General features: G+C 54.7%; 2 protein-coding genes and 1 long non-coding RNA gene across 10 annotated transcripts; 1 reads left to right on the plus strand and 2 right to left on the minus strand.

Moving 5' to 3' along the window:
* Window positions 1-340: 340 nt before the first annotated feature.
* On the minus strand, window positions 341-15,096 carry DENND4B (DENN domain containing 4B). Of its 8 annotated transcripts, none has more exons than XM_081122142.1 (29): window positions 14,672-14,741; window positions 13,210-13,392; window positions 12,385-12,724; window positions 11,525-11,777; window positions 11,229-11,298; window positions 10,868-11,037; window positions 10,551-10,795; window positions 9,921-9,987; window positions 9,767-9,825; window positions 9,445-9,589; window positions 8,984-9,159; window positions 8,731-8,831; window positions 8,136-8,351; window positions 7,513-7,658; window positions 7,068-7,207; window positions 6,851-6,977; window positions 6,231-6,437; window positions 5,765-5,893; window positions 4,784-4,970; window positions 4,373-4,540; window positions 3,731-4,122; window positions 3,450-3,572; window positions 3,060-3,229; window positions 2,836-2,977; window positions 2,407-2,643; window positions 1,791-1,908; window positions 1,535-1,700; window positions 1,382-1,446; window positions 341-1,280 (listed from the first exon to the last, which is right to left on the minus strand). In XM_081122142.1, the coding sequence occupies exons 3-29, from the start codon at window positions 12,699-12,701 to the stop codon at window positions 1,135-1,137; spliced, it is 4,482 nt and encodes a 1,493-aa protein (XP_080978268.1). In that variant the 5' UTR covers window positions 12,702-12,724; window positions 13,210-13,392; window positions 14,672-14,741; the 3' UTR covers window positions 341-1,134. The 8 variants fall into 8 exon arrangements, with proteins under 8 accessions (XP_080978268.1, XP_080978267.1, XP_080978270.1 ...); XM_081122141.1 differs by lacking the exon at window positions 14,672-14,741 and adding an exon at window positions 13,565-13,964; XM_081122144.1 differs by lacking the exon at window positions 13,210-13,392 and having other exon boundaries at window positions 1,791-1,866; window positions 14,672-15,096.
* Window positions 14,105-22,912, plus strand: LOC308549495. Its single transcript, XR_013997759.1, has 3 exons — window positions 14,105-14,249; window positions 20,568-20,788; window positions 21,545-22,912. It is a non-coding gene; the product is annotated as an uncharacterized lncRNA (long non-coding RNA).
* CRTC2 (CREB regulated transcription coactivator 2) lies at window positions 16,200-26,797 on the minus strand. The gene is made up of 14 exons (XM_081122146.1): window positions 26,509-26,797; window positions 23,736-23,837; window positions 23,541-23,659; window positions 22,925-22,984; window positions 21,337-21,405; window positions 21,065-21,168; window positions 20,942-20,971; window positions 20,706-20,770; window positions 20,558-20,607; window positions 20,182-20,426; window positions 19,426-19,832; window positions 17,616-17,885; window positions 16,959-17,142; window positions 16,200-16,855 (listed from the first exon to the last, which is right to left on the minus strand). Exons 1-14 carry the CDS (start codon window positions 26,659-26,661, stop codon window positions 16,635-16,637), a joined length of 2,079 nt encoding a protein of 692 aa, XP_080978272.1. The 5' UTR covers window positions 26,662-26,797; the 3' UTR covers window positions 16,200-16,634.
* Window positions 26,798-27,148: the final 351 nt, after the last annotated feature.

Genomic DNA, 27,148 nt, shown 5'->3' on the forward strand with positions numbered 1-27,148 from the left:
GTTGTCATCCCTATGAAGGTACTGGAGTTGGGAGAGGAGAGCTGGGGGAGAGGAAAGAAGGCAGAGATGAGCTCAGGGTCCCCAGAGAATGGAGCCTTTGTATGGGTGGACAGATGAGGGACAAGGGGGTGATTGTGTGGGAGGGCCGGAAATGCCACACAGACTGGCACCACCAAAGCCAGCACCAGATTCACCCCTCTCCTGCTCTGAGAACTCCCTGTGCCTCAAGGGACCAGTAGCAGACCTGGTCAGGGAAAGCAAGGTATACCTGAAGCCTGCAAGGGGTGGAAAGGTGGAAGGGAAGATGTGCAGCCAAGGGAAAAGGAAACAGGAGGCAGAATAAAAAAGACAAAAGCAGCTTTTACTATATTTACATCCAACAAAACTTCATGAGGAACAATCCTTATTGCACAGTCAGGGCCCTGGGTGGGTGATGCATTCCCCAGGCAGAGTGGACAAGAAGGATTAGGACTTAAAGGGGCCACCAATTCTTCCTAAGGGGAGTTTGGGACTCCTCTAGTTCCCACTTCTTGACTTTTAAGGCGCTACAAACCACTGAACCATGGGGCCCCATTTCCCTTTTCTTTTTCAACATCCATAATAACTTCATAAGCAAGGGGGTTGTGGCTCCAGAATAAATAACTTAAAATACAAATTCTAAGCTGGAAAGGCATGGAGAGCCTTGGACTTCTTCAGCAATTCTAGTGAAGAGGGACCATCCTTGATGGAGAATGACAGCCCTCCCTCCCATTCAAGGCAAAGGCTCAGTAACTCTGTATCTTTCCAGTTGTTTTTTAAAACAAAAACTTATAAAATGACCAGGGCAGTGCAGATCTGTGGGTACACTGGAGGGGAGTTCCTAGGATAGGACAGGGAGAAACAGAGCTGTGCCAACTGCCCCCAGACCTCCTCCAATGTCAGCATGAGCATACTGGGCAGGTTGGAGACAGGGAATTGTGACTTTTGGTAATAGTGGGCCCCTCTTCCTGTTGCCCCCACTTGGAGCCTATGGCTGGGCATGTCTCCTAGCCTGTTCCCAGCTCCCCTATGAAAGAAACAGGGAAGCAGATTATCTCTAGAATCCTTTCTCCCTTACCTCCCCACTCTAGGCTGGAAGGGGAAGCTTAAGGATCCCTAGCATTCCAGAGGTGCTCCAAAATATTTTCGGCAATCAATGGCCTTTGGGGTGGGCATCTGTGCCCGCCGCTGCCTCAGTTCTTCCTTGCCCATGCTGCTGGCCAGCTTGTTAAAGGCAGACTTGTACCTCTTGTCGAAGGTTACTAGGGAAGAGGGTGAAAAGGAGGTCAATATATAAAGATTCCAACCTCTCATACCTGACCCCAGGTCCCTAAACTCTTCAGCCCCCTGCTTGCATCCTCACCTATGTCCACGTGGTCCTTGCCCATAGCAGCCATTGTCAGGAATAAGATCTCACGGTAGATGCCCCTGGAGTGGAGGCAGAAGGACATGAGTGAGAGAAAGGGGATGCAGAGTCTGGTACAGGCCAGCAAATCCAAGATGGGAGCCCCCATACCTCTGTAGGTGCAGGCCTGTGGGAGGGGGCCCTAGGGTTCCTAGCAGGAGCCCTATAGCCTTGTGCACCTCATTGAGACCAACGAAACGCAGCACCGACTCCAGCAACTCCAGGGTAAGGGATGTAGGTACTGGGCCTGGCCATGCCACCCGATGGGGGATCTGGCCTGGGTGAAAGAAAGGAAGGTAATCAGGATTATTGAGCCATGGGGCATGGGACCCATCCCTTCCTACCCTCGGCCAAATACCAGACTCACTGTGGACCCTCCAGAGCACATAGAGAGGTGGGCAGCTATTGGGGTCAGGGGTCAGAACATCCCACAGCAGCCGCACCTGCACAGATGCTGGATCAGGCATTAGCCAAGGAGACGGGGCCTGCAGGAGGCCAAGAAAAAGGGGACGGTGAGGCTCATGAAGGATAGGACATGGACAGACAATGTTCCAAGACACACAGGGACATTACAGGTCATAGCCAAAGAGAAGAGGGAAAGGAACTCTTGCCCCCCATGAGAACGCAAGCTCTTTGAGAGCAAGGACTTTGTTCTATAATCTGCTACATTCCTAGTGCCTAAAAAACTGTGCCTGTGCTCAATAAATATTGGTAAAATGAGTAGACAAATCTTAACGAATCACTGTCTGGGTTCCAGGCATTTCACAAGGTGTCTAACAATAGCCCTGAGGGGGAACACTCACGCCCTTTTATAGATGAGAGAATCAAGGCTCAGTAGTGAAGTGAAAGGCTGAGGAGTAAGGCCGAGCATGCCTGACTCCAAAGCATAGATTCTTCCTACAGTACCAAGGACAGAGGACTGAGAGAGAGCTGGGCGATGAGGGAAGCACTCAGGAAGCAGGGAACCACATGAGGGCACTGACCTGGGGCTGTGGGGGCCCATTGCAGGAGGCTAGCACCAGACATGGCAGAATACTGGGCAAGCGCAGCCTCTGGAAATACCACAGAAGGTTCCAGAAGATGATGGGGTGGGCAGCAGGCAGCTCAGGCAACGCCAGCACTTCACTGCCCTCGTTCTCTACCAGGGACTCCAGCTCCTTACGCAGCACCAGGGGGCTCAGGTATGCCCATGCCCCGCCCTCGACCCGCTGGGAGGCACCCTGTTGGGCACAAATGGGGAGGGCAGTGGAGGGCATGTGCCATGGCCCCATCCTCAGAGCCATGCTTCCACATGTCCAACAGCTTCTGGGATGCCCCATGCCCTCAATGCCCATCTCTCGACAGCACCACTGGGGCCCCCCCCACAGGGCAACACACACCCATTCCTCATGCTCCTCTGGCCCAGCCCTTACCCCCATGTGCCCGTTGCATAGCTGGGGCTCATCCAGGGCAAGGCAGAGCCTGCGGTCACTGAGCACAGGGCCTGGGCCCCCAGGGACAGGAGCATCTTTGCTGCCACTGGCACCAGCAGGGGCAGGCTTGGGGCTGGGGGCACTGCAGGGGGATAGCAGGAGGGTTCAGCACTTGGACTTCCACCTCCCTGTCCCACCCAAAGCACCTGCCCTGCTTTGGGCACCTGGGTCGGGAATCAATAGTCTGGACACTGAGCAGGGGCACAAAGGGGCAGGCGCAGAAGGGGCAGGTTGTGTTGAGGTTGGAGTCATCAGGTGCCCAGCCAGCCATAATCTCCTCATCATATACCAGCGAGTCACAGGCACGGCACAAGGAGCAGCTAGACAGCAGGATCTGCAGGTAAGAAGACCACAAAAACAAGCCCTGCTTGGCCTCCAGGCTCCTTCCCCCGCCCCTCCTACCTCCAAATCCCAGCCCAGCCTCCTTCCACCTCCTCCCAGCCCCCGCCTTTGACAGAGTGAATGGGTGTGATTGTGTGTGTGTGTGTGTGTGTGTGTGTGTGTGTGTGTGTGTGTGTGTGTTCAAGCACATCTGTGTGGGAGTTTATCCTCACTTCCAGGGAAGGTGGCTGGAAGGATCCGGGGGTTTCAGTGAGGCGCTCTGAGGAACGGCGAAGGCTCAGGCTGCTGACAGAAGATTCTGAGAGGTCCAGCTCACTGCCCAGAGAGGCTGAGCTCTACGTGAGAAAGCATGGTCAGCCAACCCATGCTCCTCTTCACCCAGGATGCTGACTCCAACCACCCCTCAGGGCCCTCTGGCACTCTCCTGTTAGCAGACCCTCCCCACCCAGGCCTCCTGGTGCTTAAGTGTCTGGACCCTCCCCTTGCTGGCTACCTCAGAGGCAGTGGATCCAGGGCGTTCCCGGGGGTGCAGAAGGCTATCCATGGGGCTGCGGCGGGCTGGGGGAGGCAGGTCAGGGGGCAGCTCAGGTGGGGGAATGCGAGAGGCAGAGGAGCGGCGGCGAGAAGGAGTGAGCAGCTGTTGCAGGCGGGCACCCAGCCCTCGTCTGGGGGTGCTGGCCTCATCCTGACGCCCACTAGCCTTGGGCACAGGCTCACTTAGCCCTTCCATAGCTTCAGTGGACTGGGTACTCAGGGCTGAGCCTGAGTCCCCTGGGCTGCCTCCAGCTGCCAGCTCCTCCCCAGTCAGGCTCAGATCTGAGAGGCTTCCATCATGCCAGGGCACAGGTGATCCTCGGGACTCCAGTACCCCCAAGGCCTCCATCACTGCAGGGCAGAAAAGAATCCGGGAAGATGAAGCCCAGCCACTCCTCCAGAGATTGAGTAAACACAGTTTCTGGCTGCACAAACTCTGGCACCACAACCCCAATCGTGACGGCATTCCGGGCAAGATTCCCTCAGAGTCTGCAGTCCCCACCACAGAGGGCCACCCCTCCATCCTGGCTCTAGTCTTCCTCTCTCACTGGCAAGTGGTTAGGAAAGCTGACTGGGGTGTTGGTCAGTCGAGGGCACTCACTGTGGGCCACGCCAGCCTCCACAGTGGGTTGTGCCCCTCGGGCACTGCCCAGGCTGCCACTCTTCACCAGGCGCCCCTTGGGTGAGGCCGTGTCCTGCAGGCTTTGCCCAGCCCAAGTAGTCTGGCGCTGAAGAGGGCGTGTAGGGGAGGGGCGCTCCAGATAGGGCTCTGTAAAAGACAGGGAGGGGCTGAAAGGCAGCCAGTTAGAAACCCAGCCCTCTATTCCAAAAACAGAACTCCTTGCATGGACCTGGGTTTGTAAAGTTCCTTGCAGAACTTCATCTCTCTTGTTACCAGCCAAGTGTAGTTTATCCATCCCCAGAACACCCAGTGCCAAACACTAGGCCAGTCCCAGCTCTCCATGCCTCTCCCTGCCTGAGCCCCAAGCCCATGTCACCAATCCCTGCCTACCTGTCTGGGAGCTGCCTGCCTCTTGTGCTGCTGCCTGCTGTTGCCGCTGCTGCTGCTGCTGCTGCTGCTGCTGCCGTTCTCTTAAGGGCTGGCGGAACTGAGCAGCCCCCAGGACAATGTTCCGAAGCTTGGCCCAGCGCAGGCGCCCACCCGGTGTACCAGAAGGCCACTTGCTTTCCAGCACAGCCTGCAAAGCACAGGGCCCATCAAGATGGCCTACTTTCACACCCTGACCCCAGCCTGATACCTACTGCCTGTCCTAGAGCCCCAGGGACCACCTTCCCCTCCAGACCTGCTGCCTAGGACTGTCCTGACAATGGCTCAGTCAGGAACAAAAGCCCAGAAAAGGCAATTGGCAGCAGCCACCACTGAGAGGGGTGCAGAGGAAGTCAGAAGCAGGGAGACAATTTATTTCCAGACTCTGCTACTTATAAACTATATGGCTTTGAAGAAGTCATTTCACTTTTTTGGCTGTTTCCTCATCTAAAAAACAGGAGGCAGTTTAGTGTCATGGTTAAGGGCCTGAATTCAGGAGACATCAATATGCATGTGTTCTGTTCATATCCTACTTCCCTAACTTACTCATTGTGGGACGTTGGACAAGTTACTACCTCTGCAACCTCGCTGCCTCATCTGTAAGATGGGGATAATAACCCTGCCACCTCTTGGGTGAAGATAAAATAATATAAAATGTATTCTGGCACACTGGCTAACACTGTTAGCTATAATTGGGAGGTAGCAGTACTTTCCCACCTTTGAAAGGGCTGTTGTGAATATCAAAGCAGCCAAGCATGAGAAAATCCAAAGTAGGTGCTAAGACACTACTGGAATACATGGGTGGCAATGCTTACAGGACCAAGTTGGGTTGTACAGGCCCAATCTCCAAGACTAGGGGAGAGTAGCAGGTGTTAGGGAGCAGCATCCTCCCCATTCATACACCTGGCACATGCCGCTGTCCCAGCTTAGCCCCAAATTTGGTACCTTGTTGTAGTAGCCATAGGTGATGGTGTTGGGCACAATGCCTGCCTGCCGCATCTCCAGCATGACCCGCACAGACAGCACAGGCTGCCCATAGTGCGAGCACAGCTGCATCAGCACCCGGTAACACACCTGAGCCAAGAGAGGTACAGGATGACGGGACTCATTCCCAACCCAAACTCTCAAGTCTCAGCAAGCACCTCTTTCCGCCCCTCCGGTTCTTACAGACTTCACTGGCCCCTGGCAGCCCCTGGAGCTGCCTAAGAGCCACCCACTGTTCCAGCTGACCCCGCCACCCTCCAGTCCCTGCTGCTATCCCCTGGTCATGCTCATTCATTCAGTGAATCTTATGGAACACCTGGCAACTCCAGGGCTCGCGCCTATGCCCCCCCATCTACCATCCCCTCTCCAGTGATTCCCTCTCACAGCACCCACAACTGCACATCTGGGACTGGGCAGGGGCACCTACCTCATCGGGCAGCACCACCTTGTGGTCTTCCATTTGGCGCAGCACATGGTAGGCCGTGTGCAGTGCCTGCACCCGGGAGGGTGCTGACCGCACATAGGCAGGCAGACACAGGAACCACAGCCCGTAGCAGTGCCCCAGCAGGCACCGGGCCCACAGCTCAGGCACTGCTGCAGACTTCTGCGCCACCCGCTGCGCGACTTTCATCTCCTAGGTGAGGCAGGGGACACATCTGGGTGAATACAATGCCAGGGCAGGGCAGGTCTTAAAATGCTGTGGGAGAAGCAGCCCCCTCCCTGAAAGAAGCTGCACTTGGAGGAGACAGGAGGGTTGCTGCACACACAGGCTTCAGCCCCTGGGCCCTGGGTAGAGAGGCCAAGGTCCTGAGCATGGGCAGATACCCTGGAAGAGGCAACACACTCCTGGATTCCCAGAGTGCTCAGAAGATGAAGATGATGATGATGACAATGGTAACAATAGCTAATGTGTTCTGTGCAAGGCATACGTAAACTTCCTCACAACCTTACAGGATAGGTACTATTATATGCATTTTACAGATGAAGAAGCTGAAGCAGCAGCCCTCGGCTGAGCCAGGTGCCTCTGAGGAGCACCCCCCTGGTTACCTGTTTGGTACGGCGAGGAGCAGGACTGCTAGGGGCACTACGGGATGGGCCTGGCACAGGCAGAGCCCCGGTTTGCTCTTGGGGAGACTCAAACAGCTCAGCCCGTAGCTCTGGAAATCCATCATAGCTGGAGGAGCAGAGAGGCAACATCAGGAGCAGTCAGCACTAAGCCAGCCTGTGTGGCCTTGGAACAAGTGAGGGCATGACAGGCTCTCACCAGTACTGGGGAGTGGGATCACTGCCCTCTGGCACTGGAGGCTCCTCAGGAGGTGTGATAAAGACAGTGAGCTCACTTCCTGACAGCTCCTCCAGCTCCACCAAGGGTATCGGCTCAGGCTTCTCCTGCTCTGGGTGGACCTGGGGCAGGATGGTAAGAGAGTGGGCATCAAGACAGGGGGGTGGAGCAGGGCCAGGGTGTCCAGAAGGTAGCTTCTCCCAGGAAATCACATCCTTGGGGAATGAGCAAGTACGCTGAGACCCCACCAGGGTCCTGGAGATACAGCTGGGGAATGGAGTCAGGAATGGAAAGATGGGATATATATAAGCTAGCCATGTTACACAGGCTCTTCACAGAATAACTCCAGGGGCACCTGGAGTAACAGAGGCAGCCAGGAAGAGAGCAGAGGGCGATGGGCACAAAGAGAAGGGGCAATGCTCAAAACCTTGTCAACGCAAGAGTCAAAGAATTCAAGGGCAGCATGCCGAGCAGAGCCAAATGAGCATTCCTCAATGAACTGCGAGAACATCTGCGTGTGCAGCAGCTGAGAGTACAACTTGTGGCTGGAGCGATCCCGGGACTTAAGGAAACCTGAGGAGATGAGAATGGGGCAGGGGAGGAAGATTACCAGCCTTCCTTACCACAGCCACACCCTTCCTGAACCCCTTTCCTGGCTCCCTGCCCATCAAAGCTATCATCTCTTTGGCCCCTCTGGCACCACTACCCCACATTCCAAGCAGACTGGGTCAGCTTCCCCAGCACCATGGTCCCATGGAATCCCTTTGTCTGTACTCAGTCCCTCAGACTGGGGCTTCTCCAAGACCAGTGTCCCTGAAAAGAGCTCTGCCCATGGAGGTGGCTCACCACAGACCTCCCTGTACCCACCCCAAGCCCAAGGCCACAGCTGGTTCCTTCTTGTACCCTGACTCCCTCCAAACCCAGAGGAGCATATGGCTCAAAGCTGGTGCCCATAAAAATCTGCTGAGTGAAAGGACAAGCAACTGAGTGGTCCCCAGCCCCCCGCCCCCCTCCTGGCTACCCTTCCCCAAGCAGACAGGCCTTCTTTACCCTGCAGGAAGAAGAGGTTGTCAACATCGCGAGCCCCCTCAGAGGGGGCCTTGGTGAGTGGACGCAGGAAGTCCCGATAGCCCTTGAGCAGACAGGCCATGAAGCGGAGGAAGGCCCCCTGGACTTCGCGCTCCAGCCGGGCCCGGCGGCCACACACGGCCTCATAGTCTGTCAGCAGGAACTCCAGGGACGTCTCCTCCTCGGGCCCAGTGTATGCTGGGGACCAGGGTGACCTGAGACTCAGAGCCAGCTCCTGAAGGGCTAGCCCCAACCCTGCTCTGCACACAAGTCTCCACCACTGCCTGACCACCTCCAGCTACTAACTGACTTGGCACCTATATTTACTGAAAAGTTACCCTCAGGTAAATTTCAAGCCTCCCCAATGATGAGCTAGTCCTTCCCAACATATTCAGGAATATTAATATTGTATATCACTTCCTCTTGCTTAAATTGGAATTTGAATTTCCCTCACTTCCGCCAAATGCAATCCTAACTCCTCTAACCTCCTCAAGTAAGGTCTAACTCTCCACAGACCTCCCCAAACTGGGGGTTTAAGGTCAATGACAACTTCCAGCCTCCCACCCAGGCTTCTCACTCTGATCCAGCTGCTGGTACAGGTTTGTCAGTGTAGCCAGCAGAACCTTGTAGGGTCTGCGGGGCAGGGACCGAGGGGTGAGGGGCTTCTTTTCCTCAGTCCTATGAGAGAAGTAGAAAGAAGAAAAGGCCATGGGGCCCCTCACCAGCCTCCCCCACTTTTTGCCTGAGGCTCCTTTTAAACAGGTAGCACTCCATACAGCCACCCTCATGCCTCCTCCCTGTATCCCCCTGAATGAGAACAGCCATCTTACTGGAAGAGCGTGTTGGTGTCAAGATCAACACAGATGACATCAGAAGGCGGGTCATGCAGATCGAAGTAGCTGGAGTGGATACCCACAATGAAGGGCACAGGGGCGCTCAGCACATCGGCCAGCACCAGCGGGCACAGGGGAATGTAGGGGCACTGCCAGTGCAGCGGGAAGATCATCTGAAGCACCAGGGAGTGAGGAGCAGTGAGCAGGGGGTTGGGGCAGCTGTGAGAGTTGGGGGGTGCAAGAGAGAGTGGGGTCATTGGCTTTGGGTGGGTGGTGTCTATTGAGAGAAACTGTTGGAGGTGAGCTCCGAAGAAGAGCCCCTGATGGAAGCTGTATGTCCCTGTAGGCAGTGCCCAAGGAAAAGGCTGAGGAACCCTACCCAAGGAAGAGTCCAGGGAGGGACAGGGTCACCTGAAAGAAAATTCTGGGGAAGGAACACTGGGCAGGGGGGCACTCACAGAGACAAGGGCCTCACAGACGCTGGTGAGCAGGTCTGGCCGCAGCGAATGGACTAGCAGTTTATGCTCTGTGAGCACAGCCAGCAGCAATGTGATGGCTAACTCAGGGCCCAGGCTCTGCAGCAGCTGCAAGAAGCTGGCACCACTGTGGGTAACATCAAAGTGGGAACAAGTCACCCGGAGACCCTGGAGACCCTTTCCTAGGCACTGGGCACAGATACTACCTGGGCCCAGCTTTCACAGACCTCAATAGCTGTGCCCACCTGCCTGGCACCTACCATGTCCTTGTTCATCAACCCCCTCCCCCAAGTTGGGCACATACCTGATAGGCAGGGGTGAGGATACAGGCTGGCAGAGGAGCAGGTTGTCATAGGGAGACATCTGGGAGGCAGAAGAGCCATGGGTTAAGATAATGGAGGCCAGCTCCTGCCAACTGCCCTCCTCCCATCCAGCCCCAGCCTGGCCTCAGCCCTCACCTGCACTAGGATGCGGGGTCTCTGTGGGGAAGGGAAGGGGACGTTGTGAATGAAGTGGGAGATGTGCCTGGGGGAGAGAGGTATACTGGTCAAGACAGATTCCCCAATCCATCTCTATCCTACCGTCACATTCACTCTCCTCAGTTACTTGTCCCCAAGACCTTTATTCCTCTTTGACCTCTGCCTTGAACCTACACCAGCCATCTGAGCAGCCATTATACATACAGGGTATCTCAAAAAAATGTATACACATTTTAACAGCTGATAGCTCAATTTTGAAAATGAAATGTATCTGAATAAACACAGCCTTTATAATTATTCAAAGTGTGTATATACATTTTTGGGGGACACCCTATATATAGAATTCATGCAGATCAGGAAAGAGATCCCCTCTGAACATGCACAGTCCCTTGCCAGGACTTAGCTAGCAAGTGTAGACTGGATTTCAGGTCCCCTCCCCCTCAACCAGTGGCACTTTTGCAATGCAGTACAACCACACACTACAGCCCTGTCCCCTGCTCCTCTGCCCCCCACACACACCCCTATCCCACTCCATCCTAATCTCTTCCATCTCTCCTGGCCTCCTGATCCCCTCAGACTCCTTCCCAGTGTCAGGGGAGCTGTGCTCACGCTTCCAAGGGCAGGCGGTGGGGGCCTGAGACAGAGTAGCGGTAGAGGAAGGTAAGGAAGGCGCGGAAGGCAGGGAAGGCAGGCCAGCGGGACAGCACAGCGATGGCTCGCCGGCTGCGCACCGCTCGGCCCCCCAGCGCCCGGCCTCTTTCCACAGCGCTTAGCAGGCCCAGGGCCCGTGATTGCCGCTCCGACAGCCTGGCCCTCGGGAACGCCTCATAGAACTGCAGGGCGGCACCATACACCTGGCAGGGGCAGAGGGGCAGTCAGGTGGGCCCTGCACAGCCTGGACCCCTTCCCACAGTCCACACACCCACCTTATTACCAGCTGCACCCGTCAGCACAAAAGTGGAGAAGACAGGCACCGGGTACTTGGTCTGGGCAGGCCAGCACTCGATAGTGGCCCCCATGGGTAGGCAGAAGACAGGCACTGACTCAGGCAGCGGAAACGTCTCATTGTCCTCCTCTGGGTAGCGGCCCAGCAGCTCTGCACCCCGGCAGAGGGGGACACCCAAAAGGAGGAGGGTATATCAGGCTCCAGGGGAAGGAACTGGGGGATCCCAGAGAAGGGCCAAATGGCAAGGGGAGTTCTGGGGACAATGAAAGTGACAGCCAAGTGGCACCACGGCAGAGGGACATGGAGGGCCAAGGGGTTAGAGGGACAAAAGGGCAACTCACCTGCCTCATACACAAGCGTGTTGGCCTTGGCCAGGCCCACCTTGTAGCACAGGTACACTGCTGGGCCCCACTGCCCCAGAAATGGCAAGAGACAAGCAGATACATAGCTAACAAATGCTTCTGGGGCCCACTTTCTCCACCACCCCAAGAATTCCCACTAATTCCAGTCCCCCAAGACCAGTCACACCTCTGGGCCCACCCTTGCCATTAGAGGCCTAGAATGCACTTTGTGTCCAGTGTCCACACCCTCACATTGAGATGTGCAGGTCTCAGCCCTTGACCCCAGCCCCACTCACCATGCCAGGGTTGAGGTTGCGGGGTAGTCGGCAGTAAGTATGAGGAGTGCCCTCGCCCTTACTGGGCAGGACCAGGCAGAGGTCAGTGATGCCCAAAGCATGCAGCCCTGCCCCCTCTGCTGCCCGCCGGTAAGTGAGGTAGGTGCGGGGGTGCCCAGGGCCTGGAGGGGCCAGGTTGGCAGAGTGGCTGTAGGGTGTCGTGTCTAGTACTTGGAAGCCAGGCTTGGGACGTTCCTTCCCCTCATACAACACCCTTGGCACAGAGAACAGAGAGATGTCGAGTTCTGGGCAGAGGAGAAAGACCCCAGTCCTGCCAGGCCTGCCTACTCAGTCCTACCTATCTGCCTTGCACCCTCAGCCTCACCAAACCCCGACCCAAGGGCTCAATTACTGCTGAACTCTGCCCTCCAGAATCCTGTGCCCCTCTTCTGCCCTTGTATCTACTTCTCCATCAGCGACCACCCCTTAAGCCTTCCATGGCTCTCATAATCATTAGCTAAGAAAAAAGTTACCATTTACTGACTCTGTGCTAAGTCCCTTCCATGGATGATTTCACTTTATCTTCTCAGCCACCCTGTGAAATATAATTTTCCCTACTTTATAGATGAGGAAACAGGCCCAGAGGGGCTCAAATCCTGCCCAAGATTGCACAGCTAGCAAGTAGCAACACCAGTACAGGAACCCAAATCAGTGTGAGGATTAAGTGGATACAATTTCAGTCCCTTCTCTCTGGATGCTAGACAACCCACTGTCTTCCCATTCCCATTGCCCATCCCTCATCCCATACCCCTGTCTCTCCCTGCCTCACCCCACAGTCCCTCCCAGTCTCCCCTGGTGCCAGCATGGGTAGGGGCACACACCCTAGCTCCACAAGGGGGGGCTTGTCACGGCCCCTGCGGTAGCAGATGACAGGTTGAGTTCCACCCAGGAGCCCAGCACTGAGTTCCAAGGGGTGGCCCCCCACAGAGGCCTGGATGCATGTATAGCCCTGGGGCACCTCTTCGCCCAGTGCCCTAGCGATGACTGCTACATCCGTGATGGGATCAGCTGGCCGGGGAGGGCGCAGGGCCCCACTGGGTTCAGGAACCCACGTTTCCTCAGGGATGGGTGCTCCGTTCCCTGCAAGCCCAGCTATCACGAAGTAATCCACCAGCCGGGGGGGCCGCTCCTCCGCCATGGCCCCCCCCTCACTCACTGCATCTGGAATGGTCAAGGAAGGCTGGTGTTGCCATGGCAACCAGGGTGCACACCACCCCCCCTTGCTCCCCTCCTCTTCCTAGTCCCTTCAAGGAAAGGCAGGATCAGTGGTCAGCCAATCCTGGACTCTCCCGCCTATGACATCACCAGGCCCTCAGAGACCCACCACAGCTCCTTAAAGAGACCAGGACCCTCTCTTAGTGGTACTAGCCCTCACCTTAAAGGACCCGAACTCCACTCCACTGCATACAGCTAACCTAGGCTCTAACATCACTTTGTTTCTGTATCCCTTTTAAAGACCCTACCCCTCCTCACCCACTATCCATAGTTATAATAGGTCAGTCTTTTCTGCAGTGACCTGCAATGACATCATTAATTTTGGCCATGACATCATGCCAAACTTAGTCTTTTTAAGGGTTTCTGAACTTCTTACTCATTATGACATCCTAAGAACTGTATGAGCCAGTTAATGTTCTTAAAGAACTCACCTCTAGGTTTTTGTGAAGAACCCACAAGTGTCCAGAAAGCCCACAAAACCCAAGCTTTAGTGTCCTCCTTTCACCAGACTCAAGTGGACCCCCCACGTGTCCAGAAAGCCCACAAAGCCCAAGCTTTAGTGTTGTCCTTTCACCAGACTCAAGTGTCCTTTTTACTCCCCTAACTCCACTAACCTAACAAAACAAAAAACAAAACAAGAAAACAGTGCCCGCACACCTCCAGGGTGCTTGTGTTACACCCAGTGAGGACAAAAGCGGCTGTGAGACACTCCCGGCCATCCCCATACCCTCCTCCAAGAAGCCCCAAAATAGGCCCACAACAGGTCTTCAGTAACTGAGTTCTCACCTGTCTCCATGGCCCAACCCCAGAGAGAAGGAGCCCAAGGACCCTGAGGAGCCCTAAGGCGCAGAAGCTAGGAAAGAGCTTGGTGGGTGGCTTGCAGCAGAGGACAGGAGTGCGGGTGCTTCAGAGGGGAAGGGAGGTGACTTCCTGGAACAGTGGAGGGGAAGCTGCAGCTCAGCGAAGCTCAGCGGAAGTCAGCCTATGGGTATGTGTGGGGGGGGTACTGTTGAAGGTGCCAACACAGCATCATGCCAAGTGGAACCTCAGACTAAAGGACCCCCAGCAAAGCAGAGGAGGCTCAGAATGGCTCCAGGATGTACAGTCCTACTTAGCCTCAGAGAACTTTGGGGAGCAAGGGAATCTCATGGAGCCAGGTTGGCTTTCTCCTCAACATGGCCTCTGGGGAAACACTGACACACACAGATACACACAGACACACACACACACACAACTCCAGCTAAATTTAGCCTCCATGTCTGCAAGGTGAAGCCAGGAGTCAGCGTCAGCCTCCTAATTTAGCTCTGGGGCACAACCGCATCCCTCACCCACTGCAAGTGAATGGGCGCTCTATGCCCCAGGCAGCAGGCAGGAGCCCTTAGGTGGGCCGAGCTGAGGGACGAGTGGGTGGCCCGGATCCACAGGACCTGCTCACTAGAGCCTCCCTCACCCAGCCAGGAAGGAACCCTGGGTAAGGCAGCCCTTGCTCCCAGGGGAAGGCAAGGGGCACAGGCGCCACTCGGGGTCCCACCGCGCACAAGCCAGGCAATGGGAAGTTCGGGCTGGGGCAGAGGGCGCGTGAATCAGAAGACTGCTGTGGAAGGGGCAGGAGCGCAGGGGACAGGCGCACTAGCCGCGGGGGACATGACAGCAGCAGCGCCGGGCCACCGCGTGACCCAAGCCAGAGGGAGGGGTGCTTTGGCTCGGGACCCACAGGAGCAAGGAGGTGCCGGGAGCAGCCAGCGAACTCCCCTCCACTTTCACTTCCCCAGGAGAGAGGAACCGGAACCAGATGTGCCACGCCAGAGAACAGCTGGGGGACCTCCTCCCGCCCAGCACGGCACCCCCTCCCTTCCTTCCCCGCCCGCCCCGCCCGCCCGGTCCGGCCCCTACCTGCCTGCCCTGCGACTCCCTGGCCGGCCGGCCCGCTGCGGGCGGCTCGGAGGGTGGGCTGGCGGGCCAGCGGGCTGGCGGCGGACTGCGGGCTACCCGGCCCCGGACATGGCGCACCCGACTTGGGCGCCACTCCCTCCCGGGCGGCCAGGGAAGGAAGGAGAGGCAGCTGAGGGCGCTGGGGCGCCGGGCGCGGTAGAGGGAGATCCCGGCGATCCCTGCGTCCCCGCTGCGCTGCGCCACGCAGGGAACTGACTGCTGCCTTGCAGCTCGCTTGGGCACGCGCTCCTCCGGGCTCCCGCTGCGCTGGAGGCGGGGTGCTCCTACGTGTGCCCCGCTTTCTCAGCTCCCCCACACCCTTCAGGGACTGTGGGCGCAGCCGCTCCCCCCACGCCCTCCCGGGCCCGGTGGCCGTGACCCTGGCGGCGCTTGCCCAGCGCCCGCCCAGCGCCCAGTAGTGCGACCCCTGGCGGTTGGGAGGGCCCCTTGCATCCAAGCAGCTTCTCACCCCTCAGACGATGCCGCAGGACAGAGACACTTATGGGGCGACCCCTGAAGTCCAAGGCGCAGTCCTAGATACGCAGGCCTGGGGGAAGGCCCTGAAGGCCTAGGCAGTGAACACTCAGGTGGCTTCCCTACTTCCAGGTTTAGGGCACATTGCATTCCCTTTGGGCCTAAGCCAGAGCTCTCAGTTCTCTTTTCTGAAAATGACAAGAGCTTTGGAAAGAGGAAGACAAAAAGCCAGGACTGTAGGATGTGAAAATAGTAGTAGTAGAGGTGTGGGTAACTGAGGGACATGACCCTTCTGACTATGTGGGGAGTGGAAGGGAAGAGGGGAGAGGCTAGGATGGTTAGAGGGCTGGCAACCCAAGCCAGAGAGAAGAAATCTCTTTAGAACATGGTTAGCACTCAAGCATCTGCAGAATGAATGAGTGAAGAATAGGGAGGGTGAATTCATGCCAAGTGAGGAGGCAGAAATGAGACCTCAGAGCTACCTCGAGACCTAGAAGCATGGGATCAGAGGCTGGCCAGGTACCACTTGTCTAATTTCTACGTCTTTTAGGCTTAAAGGGCCATAACAAAGGGGAACCAACCCAGGATCTACATGGTGTCAGGATTTGTTAAATCCTCTCCTAGGTAGTCTGAACACTGAGGCCAGCTACCCCTGGAGAGAGCTGGAGTGGGTCATTCAACCAGAAACATCAGACCTGTGCGTTCAGCCAGCAGTCACTTCCTCACTTCTACTCAGTCAGGCCACAAGGTTGAGGAAGAGCAGTAACTCATCTAGCTAGTCAGAGCCCACCCCCTGATGCTGCAGCAGGGCCCTGAACAGATGGGAGGGCACCCGTGCTGCTATGGGAGCCTGGACGCCCAGGTCCAATGCTGGGTACAAATTCTGAGACTGGAGGGGTCCTCTGCAAACCACAATGGTGCTCAGAAGATGCAAAAAGCGTAACAGATGAAAGGGTGTGTGCCCCAGAGATTCTCTAGTTTCCCAGCCATATCCCAAATAATACCCAACCACATTGAGTTTGATATGATTTTTTTATTAACATATAATATATTTAATAAAAAATAATATCCACTCTGGCTCTCTCCTCCATTGCAAGGGGAAGAGTGGTGAGGAGGGGCTGGCACTGCCCACCCCTGGGCATCCGGAAGGACCCCTGCCTATGGGGCTCCTCTCTACCCCCTGCTTTCCAACAGGCTCTGACCTCCAGACAGACGGTTCAAAGTTACAAGTGCTTTAGACCCTCCCTTGAGCTCCCCCAAGCCCACCCCTTGTGTAGAAATCAGGGGCCACTTGGATAAACCCCTTGCTTTTTCTCATCCTTGGGATCCCTCATTCATGTTAGAAAGAGGATCTGGGGGCAGAGAGCAGAGTCTCTACTGGCCAGGGGGAAGGGAGGAAAGAGACAGTGATGGGAACAGGGCCAATTTAGAGGGATGATGATGAGTCCCCTCACTGTAGCCTGTCACTGCGGAATGAATCCTCCACAGCAGGATCAGGCAGCAGGGCACAGGGGTCGCTCAGCATGTTGAGCCCTTCCAGGCCCAGTGGTTCCATGCGCAGTTCCTCCTCCAGCCCCAGCCCTAACTCCAACCCAGCTGCTGACACCTCAAAGCCAGGCACCCCAGCGAGGGCTGCTGCAATCTCCTTAGAGAAACCTGGGGAGGAGTCTCCTGTGTGGGCAGAAGAAATGAGTGAGAACCCCTCAATGTCCTGCTGTGCCAGCAAATGTATCACTCCCTCCCTCCATCCCCCATAACTACCCATACCTCTCACCTGTGAGGATGATGTTAGGCCCTGAGCCATGGCGGGAACAATGGGTCAAGTTCTGGTGGTTGAGGGCATGGGGGTCCTGGAAGCCACTCGCTGATCCCTCACCTCCTAAAAATCCAGAACCTTCAGAAAAGCTGGTAGGATCCAGCGCCAGGCTGGTTGAACTCTCCATGCTGAACTGCTCCAGCTATAGACACAAAGATAAACCTTGAGGACATGGGCCTGAGAACAGGGGTACCTGCCTACCACTGCCTAGCCCTGCCAACACATCCCCTTTGCCCAACAATCCCCCTGGAACAAAAGCAAAGACAGAAGGAGATAACAGCAAGCAGAGCAATAAAGGCGAGCACGGGCCCCAAAGTAGGTATGGGCACCATACCTGCTGGGACAGAGTTTGTGCATGCCAGGAAGAGGAGGGGTCAAAGCAGTAGTCATCAAAAAGCAAGCTGTGCAGGGATAGCTAGGGGGAGAGGGACAGGAAAAGGGGCCAAATGCAGGACAAAAGGAGCCCCAAGTTGGCAGTGTCATGTCCCCTGCAGGGAGGGAAGATCCCCCCAACCTGGATCTCCCAATTCAGATTGCACCAATAATGCCACTCAGGCCCCTCCGACCCACTCCCAGTCCCTTCCCTGTTTTGGAGCTAGGGACCTAGGTACTCACATTCCCCAGGTTGAAGTCACTCACTGGCCGGTGGTAAGACTGTTGCCCATGCCCACTGGAGCTGGGTGGGTACAGTGTCCCATAGTGCAGCTGCCTGCCTGGGGGCTGCCCACCTGAGGGCTGTACTGAGCAGGCCTGAGAGGGCAGCGCTGGCTGCTGTAGAGGCTTTGGGGTGGATGGCTGGGTAGGCAGAATCAGACTTGAGTGGCTGTATGGGTATGAAGGCAGCCGCTGGTCAGTGGGCAGTTTACTGGTGTCCAGGGGGACGCCCTAAAGAGAAGCAAGGAAAAAGGGGGAAGCTTACCTTTCAGTGTGTCCCCAAGAGGATCTCTTAGTCAGGGCTTCCCACCCTTGGAAGCTGCAACCATCCTCAACACAAACCTGATGACCTTCCCATGGATATCCCTGGGATTAGGTGCAATTACTCAAAATTGCTTATCAGAATGAAAGCGATTAAATGAAGCTAATATAAGAATAATTTTGAATCCAGTCCAGAAGTAAGCTATTCCTAAACCTTGGTGCTTTAATGATTATTAGTAATCAAGTACTTGTGACATACTTAACAAGTGCTTGATAGCACAACAGTGAACTTGAGAACTGCCCTCTAAAGTCTTGAAAAGGCCAGAGGGAATGAGAGGAAGGAAGGAAAGAGGAAAGGAGGGAAGAAAGTTACGTTCGATCCAGGCTTCAAGAGAACCCAGCCGTTGCTGGCCCAGATCTTAGGCTTTTCTACAGAAAAGGGGACCTACGTCAGATGGAACACAGAACACACATTCCAGGGAAGGGTAATGGAAGAAGAGGAGAAAGTAGGGCAGAGGAGAGGGAAGAAGAGCATCAGGGTGAAAGGAGAAGGGGTACAGAGAGTAAAAAAAGAGACGGATGGGGGAGGGAGGGAAGAGCTAAGAATTTTAGCACTGAGAAAAAACCCTCAACTAAGAGTTTTTAGTTCTGGTCCCAACTTTTTTTTTTTTAATATATCTTTATTGATTTCAGAGAGAGGAAGGGAAAGGGAGAGAGAGAGATAGAAATACCAATGATGAAAGAGTCATTGATCAACTGTCTCCTGCATGCCCCCGACTGGGGATCGAGCCTGCAACCCGGGCATGTGCCCTGACCAGGAATCAAACCGCGATCTCCTGGATCCTAGGTTGATGCTCAACTGCTGAGCCACACCTGGCCGGGCTGGTCCCAACTCTTTCTAACATGCTGTGTGAACTTCAGAAAGTCACTTTCCCTGTGGACCCCAGTCTCTACATCTATAAAATAAAGGGATTAGGCTCCATGATCTGAGCGTCTCTAAGTTTATGGAATCTAGAAGAGGAGGAAGGGAAATGGGAGAAGGAATGGAACATGAGAAAAGAGACAGACAATAAAAGGACAGGAACAGAAAAGGAAGAAAAGGGAAAGGATAAGCTACCACCTGTCAAGCCTGTACTGCGCTAGGCACAGGGCTGAGCACTTCACGTGCGTGATTTCCTCTAACTTACAATCCCATCCTTGTTTTATAGATGAGAATGCTGAGGCTCACAGAAGTTAAACAACTGTCCAAGGAAGCTACTAGTTAGAGGTGGGGCCAGGATTTGTATCAGAAGTCTTAACCCCAGGGTTTGTGCTCTTAAGCCAAGAGGAGACCAGATGGATAAAAGGTGGGGCAGGCAGAGGACAGAGGAACTGAAGGGGATGGACAAGACAAGGAGTAAGGAAGTAAGGAGAAGAGGTATTTCAGGAAAGGAGGGTGCCAGGGAAAGAAGTTAGCGGGAAAAGAGAAGGGGAAGGGAGACAGACATGTAGGGAAGGCAGCCACGCATACCTGAGTGATGGAAGACAAGGTGGGTGACATTGTTGGCGAAAACTGTTTGGGCAGCTGCTGTTGGGACCTTCTGGCGTCGGCTGGGCCCGCGGGCAAACTCAGGGGGCTGAGGGGTACACGGCGGTGGCGGGGGGAGGCCCCAGGGGTAGAAGCTGGGTAAGGGGGGGCACCCAGCACAGGAGATGAAGCAGAGGAGGAGGAAGAAGAGGAGGAGAGGGCTGGGGCACTGAGTGAGGGGTGACCCAGGGAGGTGGTAGGCAGTGCATGGCGGGCCAAGGAGGAGGCAGGCAGTGAGGGGTGACTGTGGGAGCCCTGGAGCTGGGGCTGAGGACTGCTCAGAGAAGCTTGGAGGTTGGGATTGCTTAGGGAAGACTGCAAGGATGGATGGCTGAGAGGTGAATGAAGTCCTGCAGGCACAGACAAAAAACCAGAGATGCCAATATTACTGATGGGAACTGGGCCCCTTTCTTCCCAGAATGGGTAGCAGTGACCAGACTGTGGAAGTGGAAACACAACGTCCTCTCTACACTGTCCCTGGTAGTGAGGTTGGCCTTGCCCACTTGGGGGCTGCTCTCCATCTTCTTTCTAGGAAAAAGCCACACCTACCAGTTCTCACTGGCAAAAAAGTACAGTGAGGAAAACCTGGTATGGACGGGTGATGGGCTGATGTGGGCAGTCACTGGTGCTCAAGTCTCCCATCCCTTAGCCCCTCCAGCCAGGCAGCACCCCATGAACACAGTCAGGACAGCCACTCACCTGGCGTATCATAGCCTGGGCCTAGGCCCAGGCCCCCACTGATGCCCAGGTGGGTCATGGTATGGGTCAAATTGGAGGTACTGTTGCCCCCACTCAGGCTGGGGTAGGCTGTCTCCTCTGGGTCCAAGGGGGTGGGCAGTGGTGGAGGAAAGTGCAGGTTGGTGAGGTCAGGTAGGGAGCCTCCCGTGTTCATGGCAGGTGGGAGGACAGGCACATTGGCAGGCTGGTCAGGAGATGGAAAGATGCTGGGGGAAGGAGAGGAAAAGAAAGACACAATTGGGGCGGGGCAAAAGTCAGGGAAGGGGAGAGATGGGCCTCCCACATTTCCCTTTCTTCCCTCCCCCATCTCCTCAGCCAACATCACAGAGATACTTACTTAATTCCAGGTACTTCACAGGACCGAGGTCGAGAGGATGAGGAGGACAGCTGAAGATAGAAGGAAGAAAGTGAAGGATGAGGACAGTGCTCAGTGGAGGCCCCTGGAAGACCAGCCCATGGAAAGGGGGGTAGCAGGCCACACCTACCTTCTTAGCATCCCAGGGCTTCAGCAAATGCTTGTCATCTAGCAAGTTCTCCTCAATAGCAGGGACTTGAAAGAGAAAGACTGGTGAGTAGAGGGCTGCAGAAGGAGCCAGTAAAGCAGGACAAGGAGCGCAGGCAGGCAGGGGGCAGTCCCACTCCCTGACCCTGCACAAGGCCCCCAACACCAGCCCAGAAATTCTTAGGCATTCAGTACCCACAAGTGGTGAGAAATATATACCTTTGGAGTCCATTTCGCCATCCAGATAACCTGCAAAGGATGCAGTGGAGTTGGAGTGCACTTGCCTACCTGCTTCAAACCAAAGCTCCATGTGTATTCCCTACCCTCGAACATGCCACCTACCTCCACGGCGGCTGGGCAGGACACTGGGAGGTGCAGGGCCTGGATAAGTGTCCTGAGGGCTGGGGTTCATTACGCTTGTGTGAAGGGCAGAGTCAGAGCTTGTCCTGTGGGGCAAACAGGGATCAGCTGGCACAAATGACAGTCTTCCTGGCCCCCATGCCTTCCTCAGCAGGGGAAAACACTAGCTGGGCTGGAACAAGGCACGGGTGAGAGAGTAGGGACCGGAAACTAGATAACAGGAGATATGGACAAAAGAAGGCAAAGGCCATCACCTGTTAAGTGCAGATGGTAGACGAAACAACTGCCCCTTCTCTGCAGGGAAATTGCCCCAGGGCATTGTCCTAGGATTGAAAAACAAAGTCACAAGGAGGAAAGCCAGCAGTGGACAAGAAGGCAGGCACGGGGATTGGAAAATGTTGGGCCTCCAAGGTGGAGGTAAAGAGGACTAGGTACCCAGGACCATGTTTCTTTTCTTTCCAGTTCTTCTAATATCTGTGACCCATGAACCTCTCCCTCAGTCAATCTACAACAGCAATTTTCAACTGGTGTGCTGCAAGAATTTTTAAAACAAGCTATACCTAACTATTTAGTCAGGGGCACTGACCTCTTTCCCTTAGATTGTCTAATTTTAAAAAATTACAACAGTCAACACAACAATAGCCGTCTGGTGTGAATGCCCTGTCTTGAACCATAAATATATAGGTCATATAACAGAATTGCATCTTATTGGTCACATCACATAATAAGGCTGTGTGATTGGTTAATTCTTGGTATCAAAAATCCTTATATACAAGTATAGGCATCTGATTTTTTTTTTTTTTTTTAATCCTCACCCAAGGATATTTTTCCATTGCTTTTCAGAGAGAGAGAGAGAAACATAAATGTGAGAGAGACACATGCACTGGTGGCCTCCTGCACGTGCCGACTGGGCCTGGGATCGAGCCTGCAACCAAGGTACGTGCCTTTGGCCAGAACTGAACCCAGAATCCTTCAGGCCGATGCTCTAACCACTGAGCAAAACTGGCTAGGGAGGCACCTGATTTTTTACTTATTGATTTTTAGAGAGTGAGGAAGGGGGGAGAGGAGAAGGAGGGAGGGATGGGGGAGTGTCAATATTTATTTATGCATTGTTCCATTTATTTATGCATTGGTTGATTCTTGTATGTGCCCCAGAGATGGAAACTGCAACCTTGGCATATCTGATGATGCTCTAATCAACTGAGCTACCAGGCCTGGGCAACACCTGTTTTATTAAAAAGTCACTTAGGAGCAAAAAGTGTAGGTAATTACTATTATTTTTGTAAGTCAATAAAAATTGTACCTTTAAAAAAATTTTTTTCAGAGCAGCAAAAACTTAATACATTTTTTTGTGTGCTACAGAATTTTAGTAACTAGTTTATGTGTGCCATGAGATGAAAAAAGTTGAAAATTGCTGATTTAGGAGATCTGGAAAATCTCAACTTCTATCTGCCAGGACAAGCTGAACTGGAGCCCAGAAACTCTGCTAGGTAAGAGTATTAGCAAAGAGATGGACAGGTATCTGAGTGCCAGAATACTACATCTGGCACCCACTCTTGACAGGAGGCAGCTGGTCTCCCTTCCCCCTTACATACACACCCCAGCTAGCCCCAGTTACCATTGGTCCTGCCCTGCTTGGACTGGGAGGCTTGGTCACCCATGTCAATATGGCCAAGGCTGGACTCTGACCCACCTACTCCACCTGCCCCCACCCCTCCCAGCCCTGCCCTTAGGAGAGGAGGTACTGTTGAAAGCCTAGCCCAGCAAGCCCAATCCCAACACAAGCTCCCTCCAGAGACATGTCAGAGTGGGCAGGAGATCCTGCCTGCCCTGGACACTGACCTCCGCCAGCTGGACTCTGGGGGAGGAGATAAGTAGGCAGGACTGTAGGGAGAGCTGTCAATGTGAGAGCGCCAGTTAAGGTAAAAAGTGAGAAGAGGCTGGATGGGCTAGAGACCAGGTGAGTGAAGTATAATGGAGGCAGCAGATGAGTTGTCTCAAGAAACAAATACCTTTCTCCTCCTTGACAAGGGACAACAATCAGGTCAGAGAATGGAAGAGAAGAGGGTGAGGCCCAGGAGAGTTGGAAAAATATAGGAGATTATCTAGGCAGGGCCTAGGGAGACAGATCTGTGGAGGTCTCTGAGACTGAAAGCTAAGGACAGAAATGTAAGAAGAGAACCAAACCCCCTTTAGCAGGAGATAGCAAAGAGTAAGCTGAATAAGGACAGTCAGAGCCAGCAAGAGATGGAGGACACAAGCCCCGGAGCAGCCACTCCCTTGCACAGGAGCCAGCGCTGACACACGGGCCAAATGGTCACTTTTCTGGGAGGCTGAGTAAAGGAGAGCCCCTGGAGAAGGATGGAACTGGACAACACTTAAAGTCCCTTCCCACCATGAGTTCCTAAGGGACTGCAACCCACCGCCCTCCAAATTCCCCAAACTCTCTGTGAAGGATATGTGGCGAGGGTAGCGGCGGAGTGGGGACACCATTCTCCGGGGATCTCGCTGCACCCGTTCCACCAGTCCATGGTGCCGAGTGCTCCGAGATGAATCCAAAGGTGAGTGGAGGGGGCTCTGCCAAAACACACAGGTGAGTCAAGGGGGGAGCTGCCGAAGAGCCTGCACTCTCCTGAGGCTGGTGTCCACTCACCTGGAACTCAGCCAAGCCACAGCCAATCTGGTTCACATTTGGCAGAGAACCACCATAATGGGAGTTCCTTGTGTATGCCAGTCGCAGTTTTTGAGCCTGTAACTGAAACATGAAGGGCAAATGGGAATGTTAGGGAGTGGCCTGAGCACTGTTCCTGTTCTTTGGCCACCTTTGCCAATCCTGTCTCCAGGATATGCCACTATTGGTGCTGCTTTTAAAAGATTTGCCAGAAAAAGAAAAAAGAACAAGAAAAAACAGTACTGGAGAAAAGCTCCACTGAGATCTGGTGCAAACAATCTGCCCTAGCTCTTCTGCAGGCTACCCTCATCAATGATATCACTAATGACTGGCATCACCATGCCACGCACAGAGCCCAACACTCTCCTCAGTTGTCATTAGTCTAAACAGAGTCCCTGAGGGGCTGCCAGGAGCCCCCAGGAGTCACATGGTTTAACCCCTGGGAAGAGGTGCCTAGTAGGCGCCTCTGCTTTCCCTTCCAGATGTGTCCCAGAGCAACTGGAAAATGAGGGAAAGGCCACAGGTGGATGCCACAGAGCCACTACTACCAGCCTCTTTCCTTCCCACAGGAAAGAGGCACAGGCTGCTGGGTTCTGCCATTTGCCCAGCCTCAAGAAGGCTACACAGAGCCTGCACCTCCCAAACTAGATTATCTAAGGAATGATGGTTCTCAGAGCTATAAAAACAGTGCCAAAACCAAGGCACATTCTTCTGTATAGTTGTAAGGCCCCTGAATAGGCAAGAAAGCCTGGAGAATGGGAGTGGGAGAGAGAACAGTAGCCCACTCCAGTCTAGGCCAGAGCCATCTTCCTAGCCTCACCCCCACTTTGGGGAGATAAGTCTGGTACTGGAGTGAGACACCACATCCCTCAGTAAGAGGTGAGCCCCTACTTCTAAGATTCAGCCACTGTCACCAGCCACATAAATAGACCCAGGGCAGCTGATGAGGGGTAAATTCTAAGAGCTTCTGGGACATGCTGTCGTGCATAGGCTAACCTCAGAACTAACTTTCTATTCCAGGAGGTCAGCCCAGTGAGTTTACTGGGCACTACGCTGAACTTTGGGCCATTTCAGGGCTATTAATATATATGACAACTCCAGCCTCACAGCAGGATAGACCCCATGGCCATATCTGCCTCAAATGAGTCCTCCTAGCTAGCCAAATAGCAGGCTTAAGCCCCAGAGCCTGGGGCTTGTGTGCAGCAGAGAAATGACCCAGCAGGGGCAAGGTGGGCACAGGGGGCCTTTGACAGACCAAGACACTACAAAGATAGATGGCCCAGCTTTCAGTTTCTCACAGCCTTTCTTTGTCTGAACATACAAGCAAACACAAGCCCTAAGATCCCACCATGCCTCTGCTGGAGTCACAGTCCAGAGGGCAGGGCCTCAAGCTGTCAGCTGGAGATCAGCCTCTCACCTACCTTCTTGCTTCTGCCCCACCATGATCAAAAACTACTAAAAGGGAGCAGCAGCCAACAGTTAGATCATGATCCTCATGGCAATTAGCAGGGGTTAGGCGTGCACACACACAAACACACAAGATTTGCTTCCCCAACTAACTATCTCTGTTGTCTCCCACAAACTAGGGCACATGGTCTCTAGAGACTCAAGGGGGAAACAAACGTGAAAAAGACGAAGAGTCAAGGGAGATACACACAAAAATAAAACCAGTGTCAGTCATAGACAGATGCAATCACAGTCAAACCAGGGGAGCTTTGAAATGTGGTATTTATGTTCCACCATCTCCCCTTAAATGCCTTCTAGCTCCCTGCCATGAGGGATCCTGCAATATCCTCCTCACCTGCTGTTTTGAGAACAATGCCTCCCTAAATTAGGACTGCATACCAGTTGGGCAAACTCCCACCCCTGACTCCCTCAGATAGCCAGTTCTGGTAGCAAGAAATCAAGGCCAGATTGGTTTCAGAGGCAACTCTGCCAGGATGCCTTATTTCTGGAGTTTCCTAGGAATTACTATTCCCTACACACAGAAGACCCTCCAAGCTAACCCATAACTGACCCACAAAGCAGCCATCTCCCCAGAAAGCTCAGCAAACCATAGAATGCCACACAACCTATAGCCACTGGTTCCCGCTTTCAAGATTCAAAGCCCTACCTCTCCTCCAAGGCGGCCACCACGACAAAATACCAAGCACCAGTCTGTGAGCAATGGACCTCACCTTCATTCACGTCAGGAAACCACAAGAAGTATTTGAAAAAGGAAGCAAAGGGACGGGACGCAGGAGGGGACTTCCTGCCCCACTATACCCGGCGCTGCTGTTCAAACCACTCAAGGGGCCCTTTCCCAGAGGAACTGAAGTGCCAAAAGGGCAGAGGGACCAGATCGGAGATTACCAACTCAGGGGAGACAGAGTAGGGCAAGCAAGCCATCCCCCACAACCCATAACCCAGCATCGGGGATGCTTCAGTAGAACCCCGAAGAGGACTCAACCAGTGATGCACAATGACCACCCACCTCCGACCTCCGCCGGATTCCAGGGAACTGTCTCCTCTCTCCGCCCACTCTCTACTCACTTAGCCCCCAGTCGTTTCCAAACTCCCAACCTCTGGTGTTTCTGCCCCCACCCCCACCCCCGCAAAATCCGTCTTCCTGCCCCTCGGTCCTCAACCCGCGCATCCCAGACGGCAGCGTCCGCTGTCCCGTTCCGCCTCTTTCACTTCGGCTCCCGCCCCCGCCCCGCCTCTCCGCTCCCCGCTCCGTAATTGCTCCGCTCGGCTCCCCGGCGCGGCCCCTCACCCGGGTGGAGCCGATGTCCATCATCACCTCCTCGAAGGCCGCCGTCTCTTCGGCCTGACGCTGCTTCTGCAGCGCGATCTTCTCACTAAACTTGCGCGGATTGGAAGCTGAGGCCGTGGCCGAGCCGGGCCCGTTCGCCCCCGACGTCGCCATCTTCCTCCTCCGTCTCTCCCCGCCACCCTCCCAGCACAAGCCACGGCCTCTGCCGCGGGCTCCCGCCCGGGTCTTCCACCCGTAGCCGCCGCCGCCGCCGCCGTCTCAGCGAGCACCGCGAACCCGGCCCCAGCCTAGCCCTGACCCGTGGCGCGCGGGGGCTTCCGGGAATTGTAGTTTGTTTACGTGACCCTCTCACAGCTCCAACCATGCAGTACTGAAAGGAAACGGACACCAATTCCCAGCAGCCCTATTGACTCCGGGGAACTGGGGACTTTGCTCCTCCCACTCGGCTCCTCCCTGCGCGCGGTAAGCTGGGAAAAGTAGTTCTAAATTAGTCTGGAGCTCAGGAAAGCGTAGGGGAGTGAGGGGAGAAGAAATGAAAAGGAGAGAAAAAGGAAGGGGTAGAGACAGGGAGGGAAGAAGGAAGAGACAAAAGAGGGAAAATGTCATCTTCAGAGAAGGGTACAAGGGCCTGAATGAAAAT

The sequence above is a fragment of the Miniopterus schreibersii genome (genome assembly GCF_964146895.1).
Source record: "Miniopterus schreibersii genome assembly, chromosome: 19".
Classification (NCBI taxonomy): domain Eukaryota; kingdom Metazoa; phylum Chordata; class Mammalia; order Chiroptera; family Miniopteridae; genus Miniopterus; species Miniopterus schreibersii.

What these genes read in the sequence shown, in the direction of transcription:
- DENND4B (XM_081122138.1), bottom strand. An exon ending in TTGACTCTTGCGTTGACAAG is followed by an intron (nt 7,208 to 7,512) that starts GTTTTGAGCATT and finishes ATCCTGCCCCAG; the next exon opens with GTCCACCCAGAGCAGGAGAA. An exon ending in GATCCCACTCCCCAGTACTG is followed by an intron (nt 6,978 to 7,067) that starts GTGAGAGCCTGT and finishes CTGCTCCTCCAG; the next exon opens with CTATGATGGATTTCCAGAGC.
- CRTC2 (XM_081122146.1), bottom strand. Translation starts at nt 26,661, where the DNA reads ATGGCGACGTCGGGGGCGAACGGGCCCGGCTCGGCCACGGCCTCAGCT. An exon ending in CCCAGGCTATGATACGCCAG is followed by an intron (nt 19,833 to 20,181) that starts GTGAGTGGCTGT and finishes CTGTGCCTGCAG; the next exon opens with GACTTCATTCACCTCTCAGC. An exon ending in CCTTGTCTTCCATCACTCAG is followed by an intron (nt 17,886 to 19,425) that starts GTATGCGTGGCT and finishes GCTTCTCTTTAG; the next exon opens with GGCGTCCCCCTGGACACCAG.